We start from the raw sequence: 14,064 nt of genomic DNA on the forward strand, positions 1-14,064 counted from the left end.
ATTTTTACCTTTCCAAGCATGTTTATTCCTGATTAAAATGGTGTACATGTCATTTCGTTTTTCGAGGTCACTTAACTTCCGTAATTCGTGTTTGGGTAGATCTTGGGACACTACGAATGCGTAATGGGCCGCCAAAAGGTTATCTTTGGGATGATTTTATTGTCGATAGAGTTATAACAGTTGGACAAGCCAGTGGCGGCCTATTGGGCTGTAGCCCGGCAAAATAAACAGTTCGAGCAGGACTCGGCCTTATCTTTTTTTTTCTTCTAGGTAATAACGACGCTTCCATCATTTGGCAGAGTGCATATCTAGAATATAGGTAAAAAGATTAGAGGAGGCTGGGATTTCCGGTAACCATGGTTATAAGAGATAATCGGTCAGATACAGGACAGGATTCACAAACAAAATATAAAATTTGAATTTCAAACTTCAAAATGTCTAAACAATTTAAAAATAATGTTTGGAGAACGACAAAGCCAACGGACAAACAAGCCTCAGGCAGGTCTTTGTTCCCAATCTTTCTCTCTGGGCTGTTTTCACTCGCAAATATTCTGGAAAATAAATACTCCCTTTATCTAAAAAGGTAAATAGTTTAAGCAAAGATACCATGAACCGAGCAACAAAGTGACAAGCATGCCACAAGTATCACATATATATGAACTAGAATTGGACGATGAAGATTTCAGCACCGAAGAGGCGAATGCGGCGGAGCATTGGTGGCTTGAGATGATCCTTCATGTAGTGCCTGCAAAGCATGTTCCTGCTCTCGTACATGTTGTTGCACATCTCACACACGTGCCACCTTAAGTGTTCGGTTTCTGCCATAGCGATGAAGCCATCCACTGCGAGTGTACGCTCCTCATTGTCCCTGTTCTGGTGGAAGCTCATTTGAACCCCGCCATCGGCTCCATCCTCATGGTCATAAGCAGCAGCTATTGCTGCCGAGTCCGCCCAAAAGGCCATAGCCCCTACCACAGTCGTCGGGACAAAGGGGAAAGGTGTAGCTTGAAAAGTCGACACAGCTACAGGAGCATGAGGATCTGACATGGGGATGTTGTCAGCCTCATCCTCCTTGTCCTCATCGTCATTTATGACGATCGCGGTGGGGCCTACTGGTGTGTTGGATGAATTGGGTACAAGATTCAAATGCACGAACCTCGGCATGCGCGCACTCCGTGGCCTGGTCCTGGCCCAGTGGGTCTCGATGGCCACCCTTGGTCTTTTCTCCTCCTCATGCTGATGCAAAGGCAGTTCTTGCGGGTTGGTGGAGGTGGCACGAGAACGCGGTTTGCATCTCCTCTTGTGGCCGATTAGCGCCTGGGCCCGATCAAAACTCTTGGAGCACACATGGCACACATGTCGTGCCGCCGGTAGAGCCAAGACGACGTCACCTTGGCCGCCACGCCCACCATGCGTGCCCGGTGAAACGACATATCCGCTAGCACCCTGACCATCGCAAGGATGCGGGGAAAAGCAGGGGCGCCCCATGGGAGGAGCAAAAGCTTCCATACAGGACTTCTCCTCGATCTGTATGATTGTGCGGCGCTGACTGGGGTCCTTGGCTAAAGGCGGCGCGAGAGCGGATTGGCGAGGGGAACTTTCCGGAGGCCACGAACGCTATATATATATGTAGGGTTTTGCAGTTGTAGACGTTTGAAATTGGAAAGAAAGATATGGCATGAGCTGTACCAGCAAATAACATCATTAATTACCAAAATATTTGTGTGGTGGCATTACTTGCAATGGAAATCGTATATTATTTCCTACGGCTGATATTGGCTGGCATTAAATTGCGACAGATAGGCATTAAAACATATCTAGTCATCCATATATCCAAACCGGGATTCGTATGGCTTAATAATTTGTTATTCACCATCATGCCCTTAGTTTGAAGGGGTAGAGAGCGATCTCAACCACTGTTGTATTTGAGTTTGCGGGAGCGGGCACTGAAGTAGAAGTGTTTCTCCCAAAAAGCCTACATGTCCCACTAATGACATGTGGGTACTTACGAATTTCGTACAAATACGGATGTGTTTATATTCAAATAGGGTTTCAGTATGGCTTGATAATTTTTTATTGATCATCATGCCCTTAGTTTTTTTTTTGCAAGAGAAGGATAAGCATTACATCGGAAACAAAGCAGAAAAGACCCCAACAAACACAAAATTACAGATCCGTCCTTCTGCATGTTGACCGCGTCGACAACCCGTCGTTGCCGTCGGTGGCGCGCCGTCGCCGCTGCCTCCCTCGAAGCCTTGGATCGGAGGCAGTCCCCAGGCGAGCGGGAAGTCGTCGAGCGCCGGTCCCGGAAGACCTACACCGTCGACCGCCGCCGCGGACGATCCTATACGCCGCATCTCATTCTTCTTGATCTCGATTTGGAGGCTCCGCCGCCCTCGGAGCCGACCATGGGGAAGATGCCCACAACACCTCCGCGGAGATGCGAGGGCATCGGTGGCGGTGGATCAAAGACAACGCTCCGCAGAACGCCGACGGCGGAGAGGAGATCCACCGCCCGCAAACTTTAGCCGCCACGCCTCCACCTCCAGAGCGCCGACGACCTGCAACCAAAGAGCGCCTACACTATATACAGGGCGCGAGACGGGGATCCCCCAGCCTCCCGCCGCCGAGGCGGCCGACGGAGACCGAGGGATCCAACGAATCACGCCGGCGAGGTGGAGTTCTTTGGTGGGATCCAGAAATCGCCTCCGTAGTACTGTAGACGGGGAGGGGAACATCCAAGGTCGTCTTTTTTACCCCATCATGCCCTTAGTTATGGATGGGTACGGAGCGATCTCAACCATTATTGTATTTGAGTTTTGAGGGGAGGGGGTTGAAAGTGCATGGAGCCCCCATGTGTGGTTTTGGTAATTAATGACAATCCCTATGGACTAATGTTTGCATTGAGTTATATTTGTAGGAGTTGTTCATAGGCAATGCTTGAACCATATGTTGGCTTCAAGATTGCAATAAGAAACAAATGAAGAAGATCAAGTGTCAAGTATGTCTTGAAGATGAAGATGAAGTGAGCTCTCAAGGTTAACTTCAAGACATCAACAAAATGAAGTGCAAGTTCAAGATGAGCCATCTCGAAGAGATTCTTTGCTTGACTCTTGCCATCCATATGGTGTTCATGGATATGAGAAGATGTGACGAAGAAGAAGCTCTCCCATGGTGGATTATGGGGGAGCAATCCACAAGACTTCGTCAAGCAAGCACAATCAAGAAAGGCGTCCCATCTTATTGAGGTCAAGATCGTCATCATCGAGCCCAAGTGGAATGCGCAAGTATAAGGTTTGCTTTTGATAGGGTTTCTTTCTCACCGGTTTCATAGTGTAGTTGGAGACCGGTTTATAGTTTAGTTGCCGTACTATCAAGAGGGCTCTCGAGTGAGTAACTCGATCGTATCGTTCGGAGAGAGCTCAAACCTTTGCATCCTTGCATCATCTTTCTTGGTTGTTATTTAGATCTTATCCATGTGATGTTTTAGAGCTTGTGCTTATTCTCATGACAAGCTCTAGGTCATCGAAAACGGATTCCGCGTGAATCACTTGTTGCGTTTTCGATATTGGAGTTTTTCTCGGTTTTTCGTATTGAGAGGTTTCACTCTAAAATACATAGAAAAACCTACCCCACTTGTTCTTAAGATTTTTACTCTTTGTGGGGTAGCCTTTGTCATCCTCTTTACAACAAAATTGGTTTCACCTAAATCCAAGTCTCCTATCTCAAGTTGTTGCATTTTCCATATTGGAGGTTTTATCGGTTTGCCTTTTATAGATAGGTAAAACCTTTATTCATTTGTTTCTGTCCTCCTTTGCTGGACTATGATGTTTATATGCATATTGTTGTAGAGCTTGTTGTTGTGATTTCAACGAGCCCAAGATCATCGAAATCGGAGTCCGGATGCAAAAGTTCTTAAGGTTTTCGTATCGGGTGTTTGAGTAAAAACAGGGGGCCGGAACTGCCGCCGAGAACACCCCGGCACTACCGCCGGGCCGGCACTGCCGGTGGAAAAAGGCCAGCACTTCCAGCCACCCCGGCACTGCCGGTGGAACAAGGCCGGCACTGCCGGCCTGTCGCGATTTTGGCCCCAACGGGCAGAAATCTGAGACCCCTTTTTTAGGCCTTCTTCCTCCTCTTTCTCCTCACTTCTTCTTCCTCCTTTGGCTCTCCACCATTGTTGACCTTGAGAGCTTTCCACATCCCTCTACTCCTCCAATGATTTTTGAATCCATTTGAGGGAAAAGGAAGAGGAGATCTAGATCTACATTTCTACCAATCTAATCCATCTCTTTGTGAGTGGAACTCTCTAGATCTTGATCTTGGTGTTCTTTGTGAATTCCTTTGTTCTTCCTCTCTTATTCCCCCAATAGCTTTTGTAGCTTTGTTGTAATTTGAGAGAGAAGGACCTGAGCATCTTTGTGGTGTTCTTGCCATTGCATTTGGTGCATCGGTTTGAGTTCTCCACGGTGATTCGTGGAGGTGAAAGGAAGAAAGTTGTTACTCTTGGGTTCTTGGAACCCTAGACGGATTCTAGGCCTTTGTGGCGATTTGTTGGGAGCCTCCAATTAAGTTGTGGATGTGTGCCACAATCTTTGTGTAAGGTCCGGTTTCCGCCTCGAAGAAAATCCCTTAGTGGAACCGTGACCTAGGCCTTTGTGGCGAGGGTCACCGGAGATTAAGGTGAGGCGCCTTCGTGGCGTTCGGTGTGTGGTGTGAGTACCGTATCTTGGGGTGAGGCCTTTGTGGCGTTGGTGTGCATCGAGCAACCACACCTCAAGGTGAGCCTCTTGTGACGTTCGGGAGCACTAAGCCACCGCACCTCTCCAACGGAGATTAGCACTCGCAAGAGTGTGAACTTCGGGATAAATCTTCGTCTCCCGCGTGCCTCGGTTATCTCTATACCCGAGCTCTTTACTTATGTACTTTACCTTGTGATAGCCATCGTGCTTGAAGTTATATATATCTTGCTACCACATAAGTTGCTTGTATTGCTTAGCATAAGTTGTTGGTACACATAGGTGAACCATAGTATATAGGATTTGAACTTGAAAAAGTAAACGCTAGTTTTATTTCGCATTTGTTAAGCTCATTTCGTAAAAGTTTTAAACCGCCTATTCACCCCCCTCTAGGCGACATCCGTGTCCTTTCAGGGGTGCACTGAACGAGAAGTGTTTTTCTCCAAATTATGCAGTTTCTAATACGATTTCTGTTTATGCAACCGAATAAAGGTGCTCTTAAGACTTACACTGAAGTAGCCCCCCCCCCCCCCCCCCCCCCGGATTCGGAAATTAAAACAGTGGGATCAACATGGCCACTTGGTGCGAACCAAACCTGGGCCAGAAAAGTGACGAAAGTACTATTCAACGGTGGGACTGTCCAGTAGCAGCTTCTTGGGCCCTAGACCGGCAAACCATAGCAGCCTCTTGGGCCGTAGCCTGGCGAACCAAAACAGGACGCCGCGTTATCTTTTGGAAATATTTGTAGGGAAGGACGTTTCCATCATTTGACAGCAGCTGTGGCCTCCTTCGATCTTGGTAGTTGGTAGAATCAGGGTGAGACACGAAGGCATGCAGAAACATCATTGGGAGTTCCGAGTTCCAACTCACCTCGACTCCACTCCACTCCTTTGCACCGACCACCACTAGCCCACTGCTCTTGTTCCCAATCTTGCTCTCTCAGCTTTTTTTCACTCGCAAATTGTCAGGAAGGCAGAACACCATGCATGCTTCATCGACTCCCTGTTCTTAAGTCAAAAGGGAGGCTCACAAAAGAAGCATACACTCGAATGAAGCAACCATGCATGTTCTCGATATCGATCTCCCTCTTCTTTTACTCGCTAAAAGAAGTTGTCTGTTACACCTGCTGTCTGGCCTGCCGTCTCTCATGCAATTAAGTAGCTCAACTCATCATGCCCGAGTGGAACCATCGATACTTAATCAGCACTAACCACATGCTTTGCGTTCGTTTAATCTATACTGTATTAGATTTGCAAGAGTAGTGCGATGCCAAAGTTTGGTAACCTCCGTCTTGCTGAACACACACATGATCGATGGCGCGCGACGAGGGACGCTAGTTCGACTGCGACAGGAAACAAACAAACTGGCGTCCAGCTCCAGCACAGTGTTTCTTCCAAGGCATCTCACCTTAGTTTGAGGCAGCAGTAGGACCTCTGATCCAGAAATCAGATCGGTTACGCCCATCCAAATCTACCGTCGCTTCGTCTCGACACCTTCCGTTGGCGTTTCCCTTGTCTGTTGTTCCGTTCTGTAGGGTGCAAGTAGCGCGGAACGCGAGCACGCCATTGCTGGCTTTGCAGTTTTCTCGACCGTAGCTTACGTCCGCTTTGGGGCTTCGCTTGCGTCGACCGGGCAAACATACGGCACCTCGTGACGATGTACATCGCTGCAAGAAAACGCAAGTGCAGAACTCGCCGAAAATTAGCAGGGTTGTTGATCCCATCCGGAACAGATAGGTAATGCATGTCCTCTCAGCAACCGCTCACACTGTCCTCATTGAAACACTAATTTTTGTCGTCTCGGTTTGTGCTACAAAGGTGATCTCGGTTAGTGATAAGTAATCGATTTACTGACACTGACCACCTAACAGACGATGGCGTGATACTAACTTTTGGTCCATCGAATCCAGTTACTTGGATTTATGTGTGTGTCTCTCTCTGAAGTCTGAACAGCCCACTGAACTGAAAGAAGTAACACTACTGCTGCTCTATACTGCCGCTCAGTTTCACTTGGCTTAATTAGAACAAGATACATGTTTAACTGCATACTCCTCGTGAGGATGGACGTCACTGCAAGGAAACGCAAGTGCAGTACTCGACAGAAATTCAGCAGGTCGATCCCATCCGGAACTGATACGGTAATTCCCGTCAGTTCACCAACCCTGCCACCAGCACTCGGCTCAGGGGCGGGTCCACATTAATTCAAAGGTGTTCAGTTCAATACATAATATCCATTTTTGTTTCTTGGGAGATTTAGAAGGAACGCGAGTGTTTTGCTTTCCTCCATACCGATCATTGTTGTAACTATATTAAGGGAGAATCGGCTCTGTGAAGCGCGGCAGGTGGCATGAACTTGGGTTCTATCATATCGTGAGAGTGATCGTTTTGTCTGTCCGAGTTTGGCTCGGGTTTGTAATCAAGTTTAAACTTCTTGTTAATGAATAAATAGCGCAAAACTTTTGCTCTCTCTCATTTTTTTAATAGTACTGTGTTAATGTTCTGTGAGATGTATAATAAAACAGACTAGCATATTATGACCGAAATATAAAGTAGCTCACTAGTTTGTAAGACATGGTCATATCAGTTGGTTGAGTGTTCAAATCCTCAAATTGTTGGTTTTCATTATTTTTTCCAACATAATCTTTGCATGCTTTTTTTTATAGAAAGCTCATATAGTCTTTCTTCTACCCTTATGTTTTCACGCTAAGAGCATGTCTAACAGGCCCCGTATATTTTCGCCCCTTAAAACGCGAGTAGAGGGCCCTGTATTCAACTTTCGCCGGCCAAAAACTCGGACGAGCTAGCAGCTCGCCCCGGCCCCGGCCGCCCTCGCCACGCCCCGCTCGCGCCGCCCCCGGCCGCCCTCGCCCCGCCCCGGCCCGGCCGCGCCGCTTCGGCCGCTTTCGCTTCGCCCGCTCGCGCCATGCTGCCGCTTCGCTCTCGATCGCGCTGCGGCCGTGCTCGCTCCGGCTAGCCCCGCCCCGCTCCGGCCATGCTCGCGCCGGCCCCAGCGGCGCTCGCCCAGCCCTGCCCCGGCTGCAGCTCGCCGAAATTTAGCCGGATTACGGCGAGGCGAATCGTGAAAGCAGTTAGATTTTCTGAAATTTCAGCCGCGAAACCAGTAAAAATCGAAGGGGGGGGGGGGGGGGCGGTTTTACGGGGTCTGCTAGATGGCCGGGTAGAGCTGAAACCCATATTTTGGCGGTTATTATATGGGTTTGGGTGTTTTAAGGGGTCTGTTAGACATGCTCTAACTCTATTAGTTAAATTAGTTAAAAATTTATATAAAGCTAAATATTTAATACTCATATTTAAGTAAATTCATATGTTTCACACAAGTATTCCTCAAGCACACATGAGGTGACCATTAGTTCACACCAAGGTTTTGGGTACCGGTTTGAAAAAAATCTCGGGGGGGGTTAAGTTTTCCGGTAACCATGGTTACCGGAGATAACCGGTCAAATACCGGACGAAATTCTCAAACAAAATTTTGATTTCAAACTGAAAAATATCTATTTTTTGTAGATAAGATTTAGATGAGAAGGAATTGAAAGATTCGGACAAATAAGTCGGGGCATGGGGTTATAGTGTAGAGGAAACACACAGGGTTTATGATGGACTAACCAATCAGCCTAAATTCAAATCAAATTTAAATGAACTGAGATTTTTTTGACCGATAAATTTATTTACCTGAGGGGGCTGGGAAATCCTGGTAACCGTGGTATTTCAACCGTTAACCAAATCCCTTGTTCACACTCTAATTCTTTATTAATTTTTTTCATACAATAAATATTATAATAATTTTTTTATCCATACACAAAATTCTGAGCTAGCCCCTGACTCGGCTGATGCACGGTTTCATCCATTCCATTGCCTTCAATATTATTGCTACCCCTGGTGGCAATCGATTTACCACACGACTGATATAGACCACCTACCAGTCACTGGCCTGATACCACTAATTTGTGCTCCATCAAATCTAGCTGCTTGGAATTATCCTATGTGTGAGAGACTTGAGTGTGAGTGTGTCGGTCTGCAGTTCTGCACACGCCACTAAACTGGACGCAAAAGAAGAAACACTAGTGCTGCCGCTAACCTGCTGCAGTTTCACCCGGCTCTTCTTAAGCCCAGGCTCTACTTTGTCCCTCCAAGTTAGCTATAGCTAGCCAGACACACACATTGTGCGCTGAACCCAAGTATGAAAGCGACGACACGTCAAGGCGCCGGCGCGGCCGGGGGTCTACCTCTACCGGCCGTGAAGACGAAGAAGAAGAGGAAGGACGGTGGCGGGTTCTTTTGGGGCTGCGGCGGCTCCAAGTCGGTGTGCGTCGCCGCCGGCAATCTCTCCTCGGCTGCCATGAAGCCGCTGACGAAGTCGTCGAAGCCAGCGTCCGAAGCAAAGACGACGACGGCCGAGGCGCAGGTCTCGTTTCAGGACACCGAGGGCGCGCCGAGCGTGGACGCGCTTCTGCGGCAGCTCCGCGAGCTGGAGCGCGGCGTGCGAGCGCTGGGCATCCGGGACCGGGAGGACAGCGCGTACCGCAGCTCGCAGGCGTGCTGGTGCAGCGGGAGGCTCCCGCCACCGCCGCGGCGGCACCGGACGGGCACGAGCGAGGTGTTTGGAGGATCGGCATCTGCAGCAGCCGGACGCGGGCGGCTGGAGGAGGAGAGCGTGGCGGTGGTGACGGAGACGGAGGACCCGCTGGGCGAGTTCCGGCGGTCGATGGCCGAGATGGTGGCGGAGAACGGGATCACGGGCGGCGCGGAGCTGCGGCAGCTGCTGCAGCGGTTCCTGTCGCTCAACTCGAAGCGCCACCACCACCTCATCCTCCTCGCCTTCGCCGACGTCTGGGAGGAGCTCTTCGCCGGGTCCCGGACCGGCGACGGCCGCCCACACGCTTCGTCGAAGCAGAAGCATCTGCCTTCCAGCAGTCGATCTGGCGAGCTAGCTAGTTAGCTAACGTCCACGCAGCTGCACTGCGCCGAGCACGTACTTACTGACACGTTAACTACAGTTCGTAAACTCCGACCACTGGACCTCGGGAATTGTTGCCGTCCGATGCGATGGAAACATACATACGCCCGCGTCGTGTGGCATGGCATGGCGTGGTTTCCTGTGCCATGACCAGACGAAACCTGTGGCTCTCCTGAATCTGACTAAAATCTCTGTAATGCATCGTCAATTCGTCATACGTTTCCTGTGAATGTTGCGTGGCATACAACAAGTAGCATTTCTCATGCGTTGTGCGCAATGTTGCTTCCGGCGATGGACACGCCGGAGCAGCGAGAGATGGGAGCTGATTCACGATCACGGCATCACGCCGGCCGTGATCGGCGCAGGGCTGCTACCTCGTCGGTAGGCAGCAAAGCGCACACGAGCCTACCAAACTTTCTGGTTTGGTCGCGGCCGGGATGGATGGTGATTCGCTGAGATCGACTAAACTGGAACGAATTGATTGACTGACTGATTGATGTGAACTGCGTCGGTGCGACATCGATCGTGCCCATGCGTGCGATCGAGCGTGCGGGGGAAGCCTTCAAGAGGCTTTTGTTGCTTGGTGAGGCGTCGGATCGAGGCAAATCTGCCGGCGATCGGAAGGAACATCAATCCCGTCGTACCCTCTCCGTGCGGTTGCTGTCGGGGATCGTACCCATGCCTCCGTGTCTGCAGGCGCTGGAGAGCGGAGTACTGTCACTTGCATGACACTTGGACGCATTGTGTTCTAGATTAGCCCGTGGAAACTATGATGATGAGTGCAAATAAGCAAGTATGTAGGAACATCCTTGATGGAGTGGCGGTCTTGTATGAGACGGTACATGAGATGCATTCTAAGAAATTAAATGGAGTTATTTTAAAACTAGATTTTGAAAAGGCGTATGATAAAGTCAAGTGGTCTTTCCTACAGCAAACACTCAGGATGAAAGGTTTTTCTCCAGAGTGGCGCGCTCTAATAAATGATTTTGTGTATGAAGGTAGTGTCGCAATCCGGGTTAATGATGACACCGGCCACTATTTCCAAACACGAAAAGGGTTACGCCAAGGGGATCCGTTATCACCGATGTTGTTTAACATTGTAGCGGATATGCTGGCTATACTCATAGAGCGGGCCAAGGCTGATGGCCAGATTGAAGGAGTGATTCCACATCTGGTTGATGGTGGTTTATCTATACTTCAATATGCCGACGATACAATTCTGTTTATGGATCATGATCTTCAAAAAGCTCAAAATCTGAAATTAATTTTGGCGGCTTTTGAGCAGTTGTCAGGATTGAAAATCAATTTCCATAAAAGCGGTGATGCCCAAAATGATACGGCTCTGTATACAGAGTTGTTTGGGTGCGGGCAAGGCCAATTTCTTATTCGTTATTTGGGTATTCCGATTCATTATCGGAGATTTACAATCGCGGAATGGAAATTAGTGGAAGAAAGATTACAAAAACGCCTTAGTAGTTGGAAAGGTAAATTGTTGTCCCTGGGAGGAAGATTGGTACTCATTAATTCGGTACTCACAAATATGGTACTGTATATGTTATCATTCTTCATCCTACCGAAAGGAATTCTGCATAAACTCGATTACTATCGATCCAGATTCTTTTGGCAAGGAGATAGCGAGAAAAAGAAATATCGACTGGTTAAGTGGAGTATAGTTTGTAGTCCCAAAGATCAAGGAGGGCTTGGAGTTCATGACCTGGAGGTCAAGAATTCAGCTCTACTGGGTAAATGGCTGTTTAAGCTACTTACTGAGGATGGGACTTGGCAAACTATTCTTCGGAGAAAGTATATCGGTTCGAAGACACTATCCCAAGTGGTTTGGAAACCTGGGGATTCTCACTTCTGGGCTGGTCTTATGGCGACAAAAAATGTATTCTTTCGCCATGGTACTTTCTCAATCAGGAATGGAGCACAAATACGGTTCTGGGAAGATGCTTGGCTAGACAATGCACCCTTAAGTGAACAAAGATCCTCGCTTCGTATAGGATTGCTCGTCGACAAGGTGATACCATTGCTACTGTAATGGCTACCTCACCTCCGAATGTGACGTTCAGACGGATTTTACTTGGACAAAGACTTGTGGCATGGAATACCCTAATTCAACGGCTCGGAGATATTCATTTATCGCTTTGAACTGCACGAATTTAGATGGAACCTTCATGTAGATGGTACTTTTTTCCGTAAAATCTTTCTACAATGCGATCCTTCTTTCTGATTTACCAGTTGATAGCAATAAGAAGATTTGGAAGATGAAGATACCATTAAAAATTAAAATATTTGGATGGTATCTTCGTCGTGGGGTTATTCTCACCAAAGACAATCTTGTTAAGCGGAATTGGCATGGAAGTACACGGTGTGTTTTTTGTCATCAGGACGAAACAATCAAACACTTATTCTTCCAGTGCCAGTTCGCGAGATCTATATGGTCAGTCATCCAAGTAGCGTCTACCCTGTATCCTCCGACTAGTGTCGCCAATGTCTTTGGAAATTGGCTTCATGGTATAGATTCAAGGCTTAAGATGCTTATTAGGGTGGGGGCGCTAGCAGTTATCTGGGCGCTTTGGCTATGTAGAAATGACAAGATCTTTAATGACAAAAATTGCTCTTTGTTGCAGGTCATCTACAGATGTACAGGTATTCTCCGTTCATGGTTACCTCTTCAGAGAGTGGAGAACCGAGACCTATTTACGGAGGTCTGTACACGGTTGGAGGCTACGACAAGGGATATTTTTTCCCTACATGGGTGGCAGCATAATCTACGGATAGATGCCCCACCTATACCTTATGCGTTATATGATTCATCGTTCCGATATGTATCTCGCCTAGTTTTTAATATTTATCCTTTTGGACTTGAGACAACAAAACAGCTGTGTGAATCCTGGTTATGCAGAGGCTGGATGTAATTGCTTCTTAAAGTAATAAAGCATCCTTTATCGAAAAAAGCAAGTATGTAGGAATCAATGCACACAGTTGACACAAGTGTTTGCTTCTAAGATGGAAAGAAGTAGGTAAACTGACTCAACATAAAGTAAAAGAAAGGCCCTTCGCAGAGGGAAGCAGGGATTACTCATGTGCTAGAGCTTTTATTTTGAAAACATGGAAACAATTTTGTCAACGGTACTGATAATTCATATGTGTTATGCATAAAACATCCTATAAGTTGCAAGCCTCATGCATCGAATACCAATAGTGCTCGCACCTTGTCCTAGTTAGCTCGGATTTCCATGGATTATCATTGCATTACATATGTTTCAACCAAGTGTCACAAAGGGGTACCTCTATGTCACCTGTACAAAGGTCCAAGGAGATAGATCGCATTTGATTTCTCATTTTTGATAGATCTCAACTTGAGTACATCCATACCGGGACAACATAGAAAACAGATAATGGACTCCTCTTTAATGCTTAAGCATTCAACAACAGATAATATTCTCATAAGAGATTGAGGATTAATGTCCAAGCTGAAACTTCCACCATGATACATGGCTTTGGTTGGCGGCCCAATGTTCTTCTCTAACAATATGCATACTCAAACCATTTAATCATGATAAATCACCCTTACTTCAGACAAAACGAGCATGCATAGCAACTCACATGATATTCAACAAAAGTGTAACAGTTGATGGCGTCCCCAGAAACATGGTTACCGCTCAACAAGCAACTTATAAGAAATAAGATACATAAGCGACATATTCTTTACCACAATAGTTTTTAAGCTACTTTTCCATGAGCTATATATTGCAAAGACAAGGAATGAAATTTTAAAGGTAGCACGCATGCAATTTACTTTGGAATGGCAGAGAAATACCCCATAGTAGGTAGTTATGGTGGACACAAATGACATAAGTTTTGGCTCAAGGTTTTGGATGCACGAGAAGCATTCCCTCTCAGTACAAGGCTTTGGCTAGCAAGGTTATTTGAAGCAAACACAAGTATGAACCGGTACAGCAAAACTTACATAAGAACATATTGCAAGCATTATAAGACTCTACATTGTGTTCCTTGTTGTTCAAACACTTTAACCAGAAAATATCTAGACTTTAGAGAGACCAATCATGCAAACCAAATTTAAACAAGCTCTATGGTAATTCTCCACTAATAGGTTCAAACTACATGATGCAAGAGCTTAAACATGATCTATTTGAGAGCTCAAAACAATTGCCAAGTATCAAATTATTCAAGATAATATACCAATTACCACATGAAGCATTTTTTGTTTCCAACCAAATAGCAATAAACGAAGCGGTTTTCAACCTTCGCCATGAACATTAAAAGTAAAGCTAAGAACACCAGTGTTCATATGAACAAGCGGAGCGTGTCTTTCTCCCACACA

The 14,064-nt window shown here is 47.0% G+C and overlaps 1 protein-coding gene across 1 annotated transcript; it reads left to right on the plus strand.

Annotated features, from left to right (window-relative positions):
- Window positions 1-8,854: 8,854 nt before the first annotated feature.
- LOC127349257 (uncharacterized) lies at window positions 8,855-9,963 on the plus strand. The gene has a single exon (XM_051375015.1). The coding sequence runs from the start codon at window positions 8,937-8,939 to the stop codon at window positions 9,693-9,695; it is 759 nt and encodes a 252-aa protein (XP_051230975.1). The 5' UTR covers window positions 8,855-8,936; the 3' UTR covers window positions 9,696-9,963.
- Window positions 9,964-14,064: the final 4,101 nt, after the last annotated feature.

The sequence above is a fragment of the Lolium perenne genome, chromosome 4 (genome assembly GCF_019359855.2).
Source record: "Lolium perenne isolate Kyuss_39 chromosome 4, Kyuss_2.0, whole genome shotgun sequence".
Lineage (NCBI taxonomy): Eukaryota > Viridiplantae > Streptophyta > Magnoliopsida > Poales > Poaceae > Lolium > Lolium perenne.

Coding starts and splice junctions, on each gene's coding strand:
- LOC127349257 (XM_051375015.1), top strand. CDS start 8,937: ATGAAAGCGACGACACGTCAAGGCGCCGGCGCGGCCGGGGGTCTACCT.